At 33.8% G+C, this 14,410-nt stretch overlaps 2 protein-coding genes across 2 annotated transcripts in view; one reads left to right on the top strand and one right to left on the bottom strand.

Moving 5' to 3' along the window:
* The window catches only part of SLC3A1 (solute carrier family 3 member 1), a 62,954-nt gene extending 52,247 nt beyond the window's left edge, over nucleotides 1-10,707 (top strand). Inside the window, exons 5-10 of the mRNA XM_053709352.1 lie at nucleotides 1,472-1,591; nucleotides 3,288-3,412; nucleotides 3,597-3,801; nucleotides 4,276-4,455; nucleotides 7,016-7,132; nucleotides 9,908-10,707. Of these exons, the coding sequence (XP_053565327.1) occupies nucleotides 1,472-1,591; nucleotides 3,288-3,412; nucleotides 3,597-3,801; nucleotides 4,276-4,455; nucleotides 7,016-7,132; nucleotides 9,908-10,348 (1,188 nt within the window). The 3' untranslated portion in view covers nucleotides 10,349-10,707. The remainder of the gene's footprint in view (nucleotides 1-1,471; nucleotides 1,592-3,287; nucleotides 3,413-3,596; nucleotides 3,802-4,275; nucleotides 4,456-7,015; nucleotides 7,133-9,907) is intronic.
* A 1,941-nt stretch (nucleotides 10,708-12,648) lies between these two features.
* Nucleotides 12,649-14,410, bottom strand: part of PREPL (prolyl endopeptidase like) — a 246,159-nt gene continuing 244,397 nt past the window's right edge. The window contains exon 12 of the mRNA XM_053712270.1: nucleotides 12,649-13,059. Coding sequence (XP_053568245.1) covers nucleotides 13,027-13,059 — 33 coding nt within the window. The 3' untranslated portion in view covers nucleotides 12,649-13,026. The remainder of the gene's footprint in view (nucleotides 13,060-14,410) is intronic.

Raw genomic sequence — 14,410 nt, 5'->3', positions numbered from 1 at the left:
TGTAGTTCCAAAACCTCTGGAGGGCCAAGTTTGAGAATGTCTGCTCTAAATGGTCAAGAAACAACATGAACAAGCCATGTGCAAAACAAAGACATATTAAAAGGCCAGTATATAACGTAGATTTGCATAATCAACAAATGCATGATAAAAGACAATGCAAAAGCACATAGGGGCGATTTATCAAGCTGAGGCGGACAGGGGCGTACATACGTGCCCCTGTCCGCCGCAGCTCGCCTCTGGTGGGTTGAATTTCCCTGGCGGAATTCAGCATTGCACACGAGCGCTATTTTGTGGTCGCGTGCAATCCTGCCCCGTGCCTGCACACAGCCAATCACGCGCGGGCAGGAGCTGTCAATCTCGCCGGTCAGACTAGACCGCTGAGATTGAATTTCGCCACTTTAGAGGTGGCATAAGATTAGGGAAGCAGCGGTCTAATGACCGCTGCTTGTTAAATACGGTGTGCAGGTTCTCTTGTGAGAACCTGCAGCTGTAGTGGGTCAAAGGGCTTCTGAAGCATTTAATAAATCGACTCTTTAGTCTGAAAATCAAATGAGTAGTAGATTTTTTCTGACAAATTTCAAAGTTATATCTATTTCCACTCCTCCTGTATCATGTGACAACCATCAGCCAATCAAAAATGCCTATACGTATATTTTGTGAATTCTTGCACATGCTCAGGAGGAGCTGGTGACTCAAAAAGAGTAAATATAAAAAGACTGTGCACATTTTGTTAATAGAAGTAAATTACAAAGTTGTTTATAATTGCTGCTCTATCCAAATCATGAAAGTTTAAAGTGATTGTAAAGTTGAATGATTTAAAGCCCAGTATTTAAAATTACTCATAAAACATTGCCTCTTTAATTCATTAAACTTTACAATTACGCTTCATTTTTAAAATACTTACCTTTTTGTTACGGTAAACTTACCGCCGATCCTCTGCCCGCATCTCCTTCAGTATTTAGCATATTGATGACAATCCGGCTTCCTCCAATTGTTGTGTGCCTCACGATCTGGACGCCAAAGTGGGCACACAACGTTTGGAGGAAGCCGGAGTTTCATGATTCAGATAAAGCATGCAATTTAAAAATATTTTTTTTCCAATATACTTCTATAATCAAAACATGCACGCTCCAGCATGTGCAAAAGTACACAGTATATACATTTTGTGATTGGCTGATGGCTGTCACATGATACAGGTGAAGGGAAAATTGAATTAACTTTGGAATTTTCCAGAAAATATTCTACTACTCATTTCATAGTAAGTGCTATTGCATGGTCTTTCTATTGTGTATTTGCCACTTGTTCAGTTCTACAGTATTTAGGGGTCCTTTAACTTCATACTTGTGCATTTTTTAATGCTTTCTAATTATATGTCAGAATCAGTGAGCCACTAACAGACATTCTATTTTATGTGCATATTTCCCATCTCTTCATTTTTTCCTTACCTTTATTTTTTTATTTAATTGTACAGGATATTATTACATTCTGGCTGGAGAAAGGGGTTGATGGATTTACAATTAATGCAGCAAAATATCTTTTGGAAGCTGGACATCTACGAGATGAACCTTTGCTTAACAAATCACAAAACCCTGTAAGTATTCTACTATATATATCAACAGCTCTTCTTTTCTACTGCTTAGGATATATTGATATTGTTGGAACTTCCATATTAGTAACCATAGATTTACTATGTTCAGAAAATAAAGTTTGTAGCACATCGTATTTTAGAACAGCTTGGCATCATAGTATTGGAGAGATTTCTTATAGAATTTCACAAGCCCAGAGAGCTTTATAGAATTGGGTTCAGAAACTTTACACACATATTTTCAATATTTAAAACTAATACAATTTAAATATATATATATATATATATATATATATATATATATGTATGTATGTATTCCTATATGTCACATTTACCCTTTATTTGTTTATTTGGTTTATATTAGTCTATAAATGTTTTTGGGTTTTTAAATGTATCACAGGTTGAAGTGAGTGAGAGTATATAACTTTGTTAAATATTTCCAAGGGACATCTATCTATCTATCTATTGGGTTCTTGTAAAGCGCGGCTATTCACCCGTAAGGTTCTCAAGGCGTTGTACTCCACAATTGTCTGCCATTCATATAAAAGAGCTGTTGTGCATCTCCTACTAATCCTCACTGGCTGATAGGCACTTCCTTTGAATGCTCATTGGATGATAGATGCTTCTTCTTAAAGGGACATAATACTCATATGCTAAATCACTTGAAACTGATGCAGTATAACTGTAAAAAGCTGACAGGAAAATATCACCTGAGCATCTCTATGTAAAAAAGGAAGATATTTTACCTCACAATTTCCTCAGCTCAGCAGAGTAAGTTCTGTGTAAAAAGTTATACTCAGCTGCAGCCCAGCTGCAGGTAAAAAAAAATAAAAAATGAAGAAATGAACAGCAGCCAATCAGCATCAGCAGTGCTAAGAACTCTTTTACTGTAATCTCATGATATTTGACTTAACTCTCATGAGATTTCATTGTAAACTTCCTTACACTGAATAGGGAAATAACATGAGAGTCCACACGGCTCATCCCTTCGGCTGTCCCGGGACAGACATACTGATATGCTGCTTAGAAATCCTTTACAATGGGATGTGGCTACTGAGGAACATTTGAGGTAAAATATCTTTCTTTTTTACATAGAGATGTTCAGGTGATATTTTCTAGTCAGCTTTTTACAGCTATACTGCATCACTCTCAAGTGTTTAAACATTTGGGTATTATGGCCCTTTAATGATCATTGGTTGATAGGTGCCTCCTGCTAGCAGTCTTTGAGCATTAATATGCTTAATAAGAATTGGAAGGAAATGTAATAGACTATTAGTTTAAACAAACATTTTGACATGGTTTTTTTCAAGCAAAAGAGCTGTCAATGAGCTTAAATGCTGATTTTTTCATATGTACGACACAGTACAAGTCAAAATTAAACTTTAATGATTCAGAAAGAGCACACAATTTTAAACTTTCTAATTCCCTACCATTATATAAATGTGCACAATCTTTTTGAGGCACCAGCTCCTACTGAGTATGTGCAAGATTCACAGGATATACATATATGCATTTTGTAATTGGGTGATGGCTGTCACGTGATGCATTAGGAAGGAAAATGTAACTAACTTTGAAATTTGTTATGATAAAAAAACCATATAATTCTGCACATTTTTCCATTAAAATATATATATCATACATCATGCCTTAACAATTACATAAAGCATTGGAATCCAAAATCAATGTAAAACATGTATTTTAGGACACTGTAAGAAGCTACAGCGATCTTTACCATGACTACACAACCACTCAAGTTGGTATGCATGACATCATTCGGGATTTACGTCAAAAAATTAACCAATATAGCAGAGAACCAGGACGATACAGGTAAAAAAACAAAATGTACATTAAAGTTTTAAACTAGTTTTTAATATCCAAAAGGTCCTTTAATAAAGATAGATTTTAAACCCAAGGTTAATTTAATTTTCAGTGCATATTTGTTGACTTCATAATTCAAATATTGTAATAAAACAACATTTTAACTTGAAATTTTCTAAAATTATTTTTAAAGGTTTATGGGTACAGAATCTGATGACCGTGATACAATTGAGAAGACTATGATTTATTATGGAAACTCGTTTATCCAAGAAGCAGATTTTCCCCTTAATTTTAACTTTCTACAGTTAAATAGCGAGACCATTTCTGGAAATTCTATATTTTCACTTGTTGACCAGTGGATGAAGTCAATGCCAAAAGGAAAGTGGCCCCACTGGATGGTAAATATTTTAAATACTTAAATATCCACTCATATTTTAAGAAAATCTTTGTGAATTTATATGATTAGTCTATGTTCAATTGTTACCTGTGTCTAAAATATATTTAGCCAACACATAGTTAAAGAAAAGCTAGTTGAATTGGAAGGCTTATTTTTTATCTTACTAAAAGATAGATGTTCAGGTAATCTGGGGCAAACTGAGGCTAGTAACAGGTTATCTGATTATTTAAAACATACATATTGTTTTGCAGTTAGTGAAGGGATTGGCTGATATTTATAGCAGTGAATTGTTTTACATATACATTTTATCTAGTTTATTGATAGTGGGATAACAATAGGTATTTTACAGTAAATGAATAGGTGGTAGTACTACTAGAGATATGGTTAAGCAAATGGGTAAATTCTTAGGATACTTGACATATGCCTTGCTAGAACGTAGGTGACTATATTCTCTGGACATATATTTGCTGTTTAGGTTGGAAGCCCAGGCAATGCTCGTATTGCATCGCGAGTTGGTAAAGATTATGTCAATGTCATTAATATGCTTCTCTTGACACTACCTGGTACCCCTTCAATTTACTATGGTGAAGAACTGGGGATGGAGGATAATCCTTCAGCATCCAATGAGAATGTAAATTCTGGAGAATATGATCAAGTGAGTGATATGAAAAAAATACACTGACCCCAACAAAGTGTTTGTAAATTAATTGAGTTCTCCACATTTTATATTTATGATTCACTTATTGTGTTTGCGTTTTTAAAAATTGTAGTCATTATTTCACATTTAGCTGAATTTTGCATATTTCTGCTGCATTGTGGCAATTCACATTTCCTCTGTGACTTTGCCTTTTACTTGCTTTACTCCTGATATGAACAACTAGATCTTGTTTTTGATAATATGACAACCATAGAAATAAACGTGGCTCTACCATAAAAATAGCTATCTAACCAACTAATCTCTCCAAAAAAGGGAACAAAATTATTCAAATATTTTACAGATGACAGAAGAGCTAACCTTTTTAATTTAACTGTCATAATTACAAATTCAAATGTTTCCATGAAAAAAAGCTGAATGGATGAATTCCAAACTAAAATAAAATAAAAATCTAGGTTAATCAGACAAAAGGGCAGATGGTAGAGGAGAGAGTGAGCTTTTCTGTGTGGGCATACAATTATAAATTAATTCAATTTGGAAAACAAGCTGTTGTTTATTTGGCCATACTAATTAAGTTAATTTTCTGTACCCTTACTGAATTATTGATCCCTACTGGAAAATATACTAACCTGAAGTTTAAACCCTACACACACCCTGAATTAAAAATGGCCCTAAATTTTATATATATATATATATATATATATATATATATATTTAAATGAAAGGTTTTATAAGTACATAAATGGCAAAAAAATCTAAGAAGGAAAATATAGGTACATTAAAATCGATGGTGGGGAATATACATGAAGGGATTATAAGGGATTATATTGATCAGTATATTCATGTAAACAAAATTATGAGTTTAAATCAGCATGGTTTTATGAGAAATAGATCATGTCAAACTAGTCTAATTAAATTCTATGAGGAAGTACATAATACTATAGATAAAGGGGAATTTGTTGATGTCATATACTTGAAATGTGCAAATGCATTTGATACAGTGCCACATGAGGGATTAATGTACAAAATTAAGGGACTGGGAATAGCTAAAAATGTTAGCTCATGGATAAATAACTGGATAAAAGACAGGGAGAAACGGGTAGTTGTAAACGGATCATACTCTGGACAAAGATAATCAGTGGAGCCCCTATGGATCAGTATTGGGCCCTGTTCTTTTTAATATTTTAATTAATGACTTGGAGCAAGCATTAAATAGCAACAGCTCTATTTTCAAAGAAGATACAAAGTTGTGTAAGGTTATTAGGTCAGTGAAGATGAAATTGCTTTACAAAGGGATCTGCAAAAATTAAAAGAATGGGCAGGTAAATGAAAAATTAGATTTAATACTGAAAAATGTAAATTTCTATATTTTAGAAGTAAAGATACGTAGGCAGCTTATTATTTAAATGGGACTAGACTTAACAAAACAGAGACGTAAAGGTATTTGGGAGTATTTATCAAAGACAAATATGAGTGCATGATGCAAGTCAGTGGTTTCTAAGGCTAATAAGATGCTAGTATGATTTTAAAAAAAATGATGCAAGAGAGGAAATTATAATTCTGTCACTATATAAATCCCTGGTAACACCTCACCTTGAGTATGGAGTGCAGTTCTGGGGACCAAACTATAAAAAAGACATTGCAGACAAAGTTCAGATAAGGGCCACAAAACTAATAAGGGGAATGGAGAATTTAAGCTATGAGTAGGGGTTAGCCATACTGGGTCTGTTTTCTCTAGAAAAAAGGCATTTGAGAGGTGACATAATTACTTTATATAAATATATTTAAGGCCCATATACAGAGATGGCGGAAGCTATGTTTATTATAAGAAAATTGTTTGTGACAAGGCACAATTTAAGGCTGGAGAAAAGAAAATTTAATCTCCAGCAATGTAAACTTTCTTTCACTTTGTTTTTTTCTACCAATTTCAGCTCTAGCAACTGAACAAAAAAGCGATAACCAGCATTTTAGTTTTAACTTTCACCATTGTTTTAATTTTTTATAATAAAGATTTATGTTTTAATTCACACATGACGCACACGCACATATGATATCCATTTTTCTTTAGGGATTTCATTTGAGTGCTTAGACAGTATCACTTTTTTGTTCAGTTGCTAGAGCTGAAATTGGTCAAATACTACTTTTGGATACAAAGCACCTTACTACCATTAAGATAAATTAGGAATAAGAGACCAAATGCAATTCTGAATGGTGATATTTAATTAGTGGTGCCATCAAAACCCTTTTTGTTAAACAATCTTTCACTGTAAGAGCAATTAAATTCCGTAATTCATTACCCAAGGAGGTAGTAAATGCCAATACATTAGATACATTTAATATCGCTGGTGTTAAATGGGTCACCTTTTTTAATTGATTAATTTAAGATCAACTGGAGCTGTTATTGTAGATAAATTAAGATTTGGATAGGTTGAAAACGATGGACTTTTTTTTTAAACCTCATCTACTATGTTACAAATATTGGTAATGATTACTGATCAGTAGTACTCTGTTAAACTGAGGATAAAAGCTAATTATTTTTTTTTTCTTTATGAACATGTAGACTGAATACCCAGAAAAGACACCAATGCAGTGGGATTCTACGACAAATGCTGGCTTTAGTGAGGCCAACAAAACATGGCTTCCAGTCAACCAGAATTATCAGGAAGTAAATGTTGAAGTATGTGCATAAGTATTTCATTCTATTCTAATTTTCTATTGCAGGTCTACCATGGTTTTTCTTAGGTTTGAATGTTATTTTTTATACTAGTAAACATATGTTCAGAGCTGCCTTACCAACTCCTTTATAAATGTGTGTTTCACTTTCTTGCACTGAAAATAAAGCATTTCTCTTAATGTGGCAGATCTTATAGGATTCTAAGTCATGTTATAATATTACAAAGGCCATGTTGAGCAGGAAGTTCTAATATTTTATTAAATACAGATTCTAATATTTACATCTGAAAAATGTTATGCTCCAAACCATATTTTATATATAAAATGAAATCAACACCAGTTAGTGATGTTGACACCAGCACTAGAATTAAATACTGGCTGTAGTAATTAGAATAATACATTCCATGGGGTAGATTTATCAAATGTCCGCCCGACATCGCTAAATGCCGTCAGCATACGCTGTTGGTATTTAACATTGCACAAGTATTTTTGAAGACATGCTTGTGCAATGCTGCCCCTGCACATTCGCGGCTAATCGGCCTCTAGCAGAGGGTTTTAATCATCCCGATTGTATCTGATCAGGATGATTGCTGTCCCCCACCTCAGAGGTGGCAGATGAGTTAAGGAGCAGCGGTCTTAACTTAAGTTTCAGGCGGACCTGAAACTTCAGGGGTAGATTGCAGCATCCGCTGCTTGATAAATTTACCCCATAAATGTGACTGCATATACACTATAGTTGTTACCACTCATTTTTTGTTTTTGTTTTAGACAAAATAACTGTCTCAATAATAATATACTTAATAATTTATCTATTCTAAATGAATTATTGTTTTAAAAACATTGGCAATGTCGCCAAAGCACTAGCAGGGTAGTAATTGTAAAATTTGGTACAGAGTATTATTATATAATGTGACATTAAAGTCCTATAATCATAAGCTTCTGTTTCAATCAATAAGAACTGCTATGCACAGTGAATTGCACAACTTTTCTTGGGGTTTTCAAATTGAACCCATTCAAATTCACTGGAAAAACAATTGTAACCTATTTAACATGATATTTTAAAGGCAATGACACCATAGCACTTACAATACCTTCACAGGGTAAACTTAAAGGGATATGAAACCCCAAAGTGTTCTTTTGTGATTCAGACAGAGCATACAATTTTAGAGAAGATTCCAGTTATCAAATTTGCTTTGTTCCCATGGTATTCTTTGTTGAAGATATACTTAGGTAGAACTACATGGCAGTACAGAGTGCTAACATCTTACTCTCTTTCAAATGGATAATATTCTTGCTGCCATATAGTGCTCCACACACGTGCACACTCTTGATCTTATATCCCTGCTTTTCAACAAAAGATACTAAGAAATGAAGAACAAATGATAATAGAAGTTATTTAGAAAGTTGTTTAAAATTGCATACTCTATCTGAATCATGAAAGATAATAATGGGTTTCATGTCCCTTTAACAACAGTATAGCAATAAGGGAACACTTTTTTTCTGGCAGCATTTCACTGGATTTTATTATTTTCACGTTTTCAAGTTCAACACCTTGGATTTGTTGCAAACCCATTTTTACCTTTTCAAAGTTTTTTTTCCCAGTAGAAAAGAGTTTTTTTCATGATCAGTTCTTATGCTGATAAAAAAGATCATTTTTTTAATGAAAAGTTACAAAGCTAAAATAACACTTGTAAACAAATGAAATACTATCAGCCATGATATATATTAAATGATTGGTTGTTTAAACATATTAATTAAATAACTTAAAATAATATGATGTTAGTTTCACATCTGTTCAACTGATATTAAAGATTACATAAGAAAAACAAACAAATTAGCCAGCATGGTTTTATTTTTGCTTTTTGCAAAAAATCCTTTGAAATCTTGGGACACCCTTGATTCTTACAGCTTGCATTCCTAATCCAAGCTGATTTTCTCATTCAAACGCCAATTCTTCTAATGCAGGGATGGGCAATTATCAGCCCTCCAGATGTTATGGACTACATCTCCCATAATGCTCTTTCAGCTATAATGCAGGCAAAGTGTCATGGGAGATGTAGTCCATAACATCTAGAGTGCCGGTAATTGCCTACCCCTGTTCTAATGGATTGGAATGACCCAGAAAACAAGGCCAAAAAAATTAAATAATAATTCACCCAAGCGAACGTTTCATGTTTTCATGTGTGAATTTTGATTAACTTAAATTAAGATTTCTATCAGAAAACTATGGTATTGACAAAAAGAAATATATATATATATATATATATATATATATATATATATATATATATATATATATATATATATATAATAGGAGAAAACAAAACTCCGCACTCAGAACAAGGAAATCCAATTAACGGCCAGTAAAGTAAAAACTTTAAGTTTATTGGAAAACTTAAAAAGATAGGATCTGGTAAAGTTTAAAAATCATAGCAAACAAAAGTGAACACTTAGTGCATAGCTGTATGCGTTTCGGGCTCCACCCAGCCCTTGCTCACCAGCTGTATAAACACACACACAATAAAATAAATAAATTGAAAAAAAATAAATATATATATATATATATATACACATACAGAAAGAGAAGAACCCTCTCATGAATAAACAGCTCAGTAGTTACTTGCACTTACTTTATTTCTGCTATACACACCAATAGAAAAAACAAAATCCAATAGGAAATGCATGTTAATTTCTCTGTTTTATTCACCTCTTATATTAAGTTGTGAAACACTGAATACACTGGAGGAGCAATTTTCATAAATTTTTATTCTTTTTACAGGCACAAAAAACTGAACCTCATTCGACACTCAATTTATATCGAGAGTTAAATATACTGCGGAAAAAAGAGCTGCCTATTCACAGAGGATGGCTGTGCTATCTATGGAATGATACCAATGTTTTTGCCTATGTGAGAGAACTTGATGGTTTAAGCAAAACATTCATGATTGTTCTAAATTTTTGGACAGACACAGTTACTAACCTACGTCAGATAGATCCAGATATACCTGCAGAGGCCAAGATCAGACTAAGCACAATAACTGGCAATAGCGGGAAAAGTGTTAATACAGATAGAATCCAAACACAAAAAGGAGAAGGTCTAATACTAGAATATAAAACAAGTAACCCATTACATAAAAAAGACACTTACAAAGATAAATGTTTTGTATCAGCAAAGGCATGTTATTCCAGTGCATTTAATTTGCTGTATAAGAACTGCTAAGATTTGCATAACTACAAAATTGAAGAATTAGTGTAATTATTATAATTAAGGTTGCTTGACACTGGAATTAGATGATTGGATACATTGTATAAATAAACACAATGTCTTAGATTCAAATGAAATAAATCAGCTTCTAAAAACATTTATTTCTAAACTTGTTCAATGGTAATTTATTTTTCTACATAGATAAATTACTAGGTTATGTTTTTATGTTTAAATGTTTTTATTAGTATTTTTATTACAAATGTGAAGAGAAAAAGAAAAAACAACCCTTCAAGTAAGGGTTAACCAACAAAATATCATCATACAAATATATATCACTTATTGAACATATTATTAATAAATTAGATTCTTCAATATTTCTCGAGTTTTTATTACAAAAGATCCAGAGTAAAAGAGACACCTTAAATATAACTATAGGGTCTTAGATATTACAGTATTTAGAAGTGGAGAGGTGATTTTGGTCCTGCAGTTTATCAAGCTTGGCATCTTAGATCTTCTCCAATAATCCGTTAGCTACTACTTCCAGAGCCCGAGAAAAGAAAACAGTCTCCTAACAATATCAATAAGAGTAAATAACAAAAAAATACATTAATCAGAAACAAAAACCCACACATACCATGTGTAAATAAACTTATATAATAAGTTTTATGTATACTCCAGAGGAATTTGTGCTATATAAACCATATAATTAGTCTAGATCGACTAGCTGGGGCCTAAGCAAGTAAACTACCTTGAATAATGGAAAACATATTGATATGAAACTTCTCAGTCAGCAAGACTGAGGAAAACAAAATTCAATGTAATAATAGCTGAGCCCTGGTTAAGCTTAAAACAAAAAACAACAACACTATCTTACCCCGCCTAGGATGGATGAGATTAGTCTAGATCACTGTCATATGGGCGATTATTATGGTCAACCATCCGAAGACTAAGAGGAGGAGGGTATATTCCCCTCTTGAAATTCTTATACCATAGAATCGTTAATCCACAATTCCAAATTACAATAAATATATCAAAAATGGATATAATTGAACCTATCTTCTGGTTCCAAATGTTAAAAGGAGACATCCAGCCACTAAATGTAGGATACATGAAATCAGAAATAGTTAAGTCTTCCTTGCGGATGTTCCTCTTTACAGTATGATTAGGTTTATTATTAAGGAGATACATTAACTCAGCATCTATAGGAATCTCACGACCTTGGAAGGCATCTACCACTTCTACTTCACCATCTAATACTGAAGATTCAATATAAAAAAAGAGTAATATCACCAATGGTAACAAGGTGATGTTTAGGTACCTAAACATTATATGTGTATCACATTATAGGGTATTGGTATTGTATAAACATTAAATGTGTATCATATTATAGGGTATTGGTATTGTATAAACCCCACCATGCATTATGTAAGTAACAGTCATATTCTTCAGATTTGTACTCACTAACCACTTATCTTTTACCAACACAGCTCTAGTTTGAGCCAAGTCATCAGTCTTAGTCATAGTCACTTCACATTGTTCCTGAACCTGTGACATAAACCTGACACCACATAGTGCCTTTGAAGCATCATTTAAGAAAGGTTTACCAGGGCATACATAATTATGATCCTTAAACTTAACACAAGTTTCAAGTTTGGGAACCAAATACGGACTAGATGTACGGGATTGATATGCCACCACACTTGGGGTTTGGATTTGTACATGTATATTATTTTTCCAAGTACCCACATTATGTACAACTTTCAATTGATAAATATCATTAAATGACATATGTGGCACCTTTATTAGAAAACAAAGTTCCATGTTTTGGGGATCAATGTAGAGTGGCAAAGCAGAACCAGCATCAAAAGCAATATTTATTTGCATTTCATCAACATCCTTTCCATAAGCTCTTAAGAGCATTGTTTTTATAATGTCCTTGTTGACAAAATATAATGGAATACGTCCCTCAACAAGACTCTCAATTCAACTTTGAATCTCTCGTAACCAATTTCCTGTAAAATACACCACTGGGTCCAAAAAACTTAACAGTTCATTCTGAATTAGTTCATGTTTATATTGGACCTTTATCGCTCGGATGGAAAGACCTGAATGCAAATTAGTGGTCACAACAGTATCATTAACGATCTCCATCATATCTGACAAACTCTCCTTTTGTTTCTTTAAAACCTCCATCATGGTTGCCATCTGTTCACGAAAAATTGACATTTCATGATTCAAATTACTGATGGAAATTGAATTAGACACAGCTGCGGCAGTAACAGCTGAAAAACCGATGACGGATGTCGCAACTAGTCCAGCAATAACTCCAGGTGAACGTTTGGTACGTGATTGCACATTGTAAGATCCACCAGGAAAAGACTTCTGCAACTGCCCCAACATTTCCTTAGTAGTAGACTGGATCCTTTTAACATGTTCTTGATACCAACATTTAATTTCTGGTGATTCAACCTTGGAAACATCAAAATATTTTGCAATAGTAACCTCAGGATCCAGACTGATGAATATCTTTTGGGAGAAAACTTTCTGGTTGGTAATCAGGAAACCGGGTGATTCCTCAAGCATGATCCCAGAAGATGGACCAGGTTCTATCACAGGTTGTACATGAATCTCAACCGAGACACCCTGGCACAGGAACAGGATGGTCCAGATGACTGCCAACATCCTGGATCTCATCAATCCAAACCCAACTGGAAGGTGATATTTTTCTGTAATAGGGGAAAAAAACATATTCAGTACAAAATATACACCTTTATCCTAAAGAAACCATTTTAATAATCATAGTGATTATTCTTCTATATATGGATTATTCTCCCCCTCTAGTTTTAACTTTGACCTAGGGTGACAAGCATGCAATTGGTTAATGTGCACCCAATTTCTATTGACTTCCCACTTGTGGGAATCAAAATCTCGTATGCCGCAGGTGAAAGTTTGTCAATAATGACATACGGCCCTTTCCATGATGAAAGAAACTTCTTCTCTCTAACTTGATTTCTAAGAAAATTGTAAAGATAAACTTTATCATTTACCTCATATTCTTTCTTTGTGGTTTTCATGTCATAATATGTTTTAGCACATATTGCGGCTTTCTCAAGATTTTTCTGAGCAAAAGCAAATGCTTGTTGCAAATGCTTTCTTAAATTCTCAACATATTCATAGTTTGTTGTTGCATTGATCAAACTCTGATCCTGAGTACGATACAACAGATGCTGTGGAAGTACCATCCTTCTACTTGGCATTAGTTCAAAAGGAGACATTTTTGTCGCAGTACTAGGAGTGGATCGAATAGCCATCAACACCAAAGTCAACTTAATATCCCAATCTTTCCCTGATTCCTTCACAAACTTTTTCAGGATATTTACAACTGACTGATTATACCGTTCAACTCCAACACTCGAGGCAGCACAGTAGGAAATATGTAATTTCCTTTTCACACCCAGAATAGACCACATTCTTCTCATCACTTCACTTGTGAAATGAGTACCTCTATCAGACTCAATCCTCTGAGGAAGTCCAAACCTAGAGAAAACATGATTGATTAATAAAGCAGCAGCTGTTTCAGACCTACAATTAGGGGATGGAAGACACTCCACCCATTTGGTAAACATACATGTAACGGTTAACATGTATTGATTGCCCCGTGATGTCTTTGCAAGTGGTCCTACAAAGTCAATTTGTAGATCAGACCATGGGAGAGACATACCTCTTTTTTGTAAAGGTGCCCTGTGGGTTGGAGACTTTGGTTGAAACTGTGGACAAACCAAACACCCCTGACAATAAGTCTGAACATCTTTCAGCATATCTGGCCAATATGCATAATCACGCAATACTTCATAAGTAATTCTCTCCCCACGATGACCTGATGTTGGTGCATCATGGGCATGCTGCAGCATAAGACCTCTAAAAGAAGTAGGAACAACCCACTGTATAGATCCATTATTAGTTGTCCAAACTAACAAACCATCTTTAAGACTAAATTTAGACTTATACTTAAATAAGATCCTAAGGTCCTCATTTTCAGTGCAATCTTTCTCCTGGATTGGATACACTATAGGATTC

This window comes from Bombina bombina, chromosome 4 (assembly GCF_027579735.1).
Source record: "Bombina bombina isolate aBomBom1 chromosome 4, aBomBom1.pri, whole genome shotgun sequence".
Classification (NCBI taxonomy): domain Eukaryota; kingdom Metazoa; phylum Chordata; class Amphibia; order Anura; family Bombinatoridae; genus Bombina; species Bombina bombina.
This window is presented reverse-complemented; position numbering and strand designations above follow the sequence as displayed.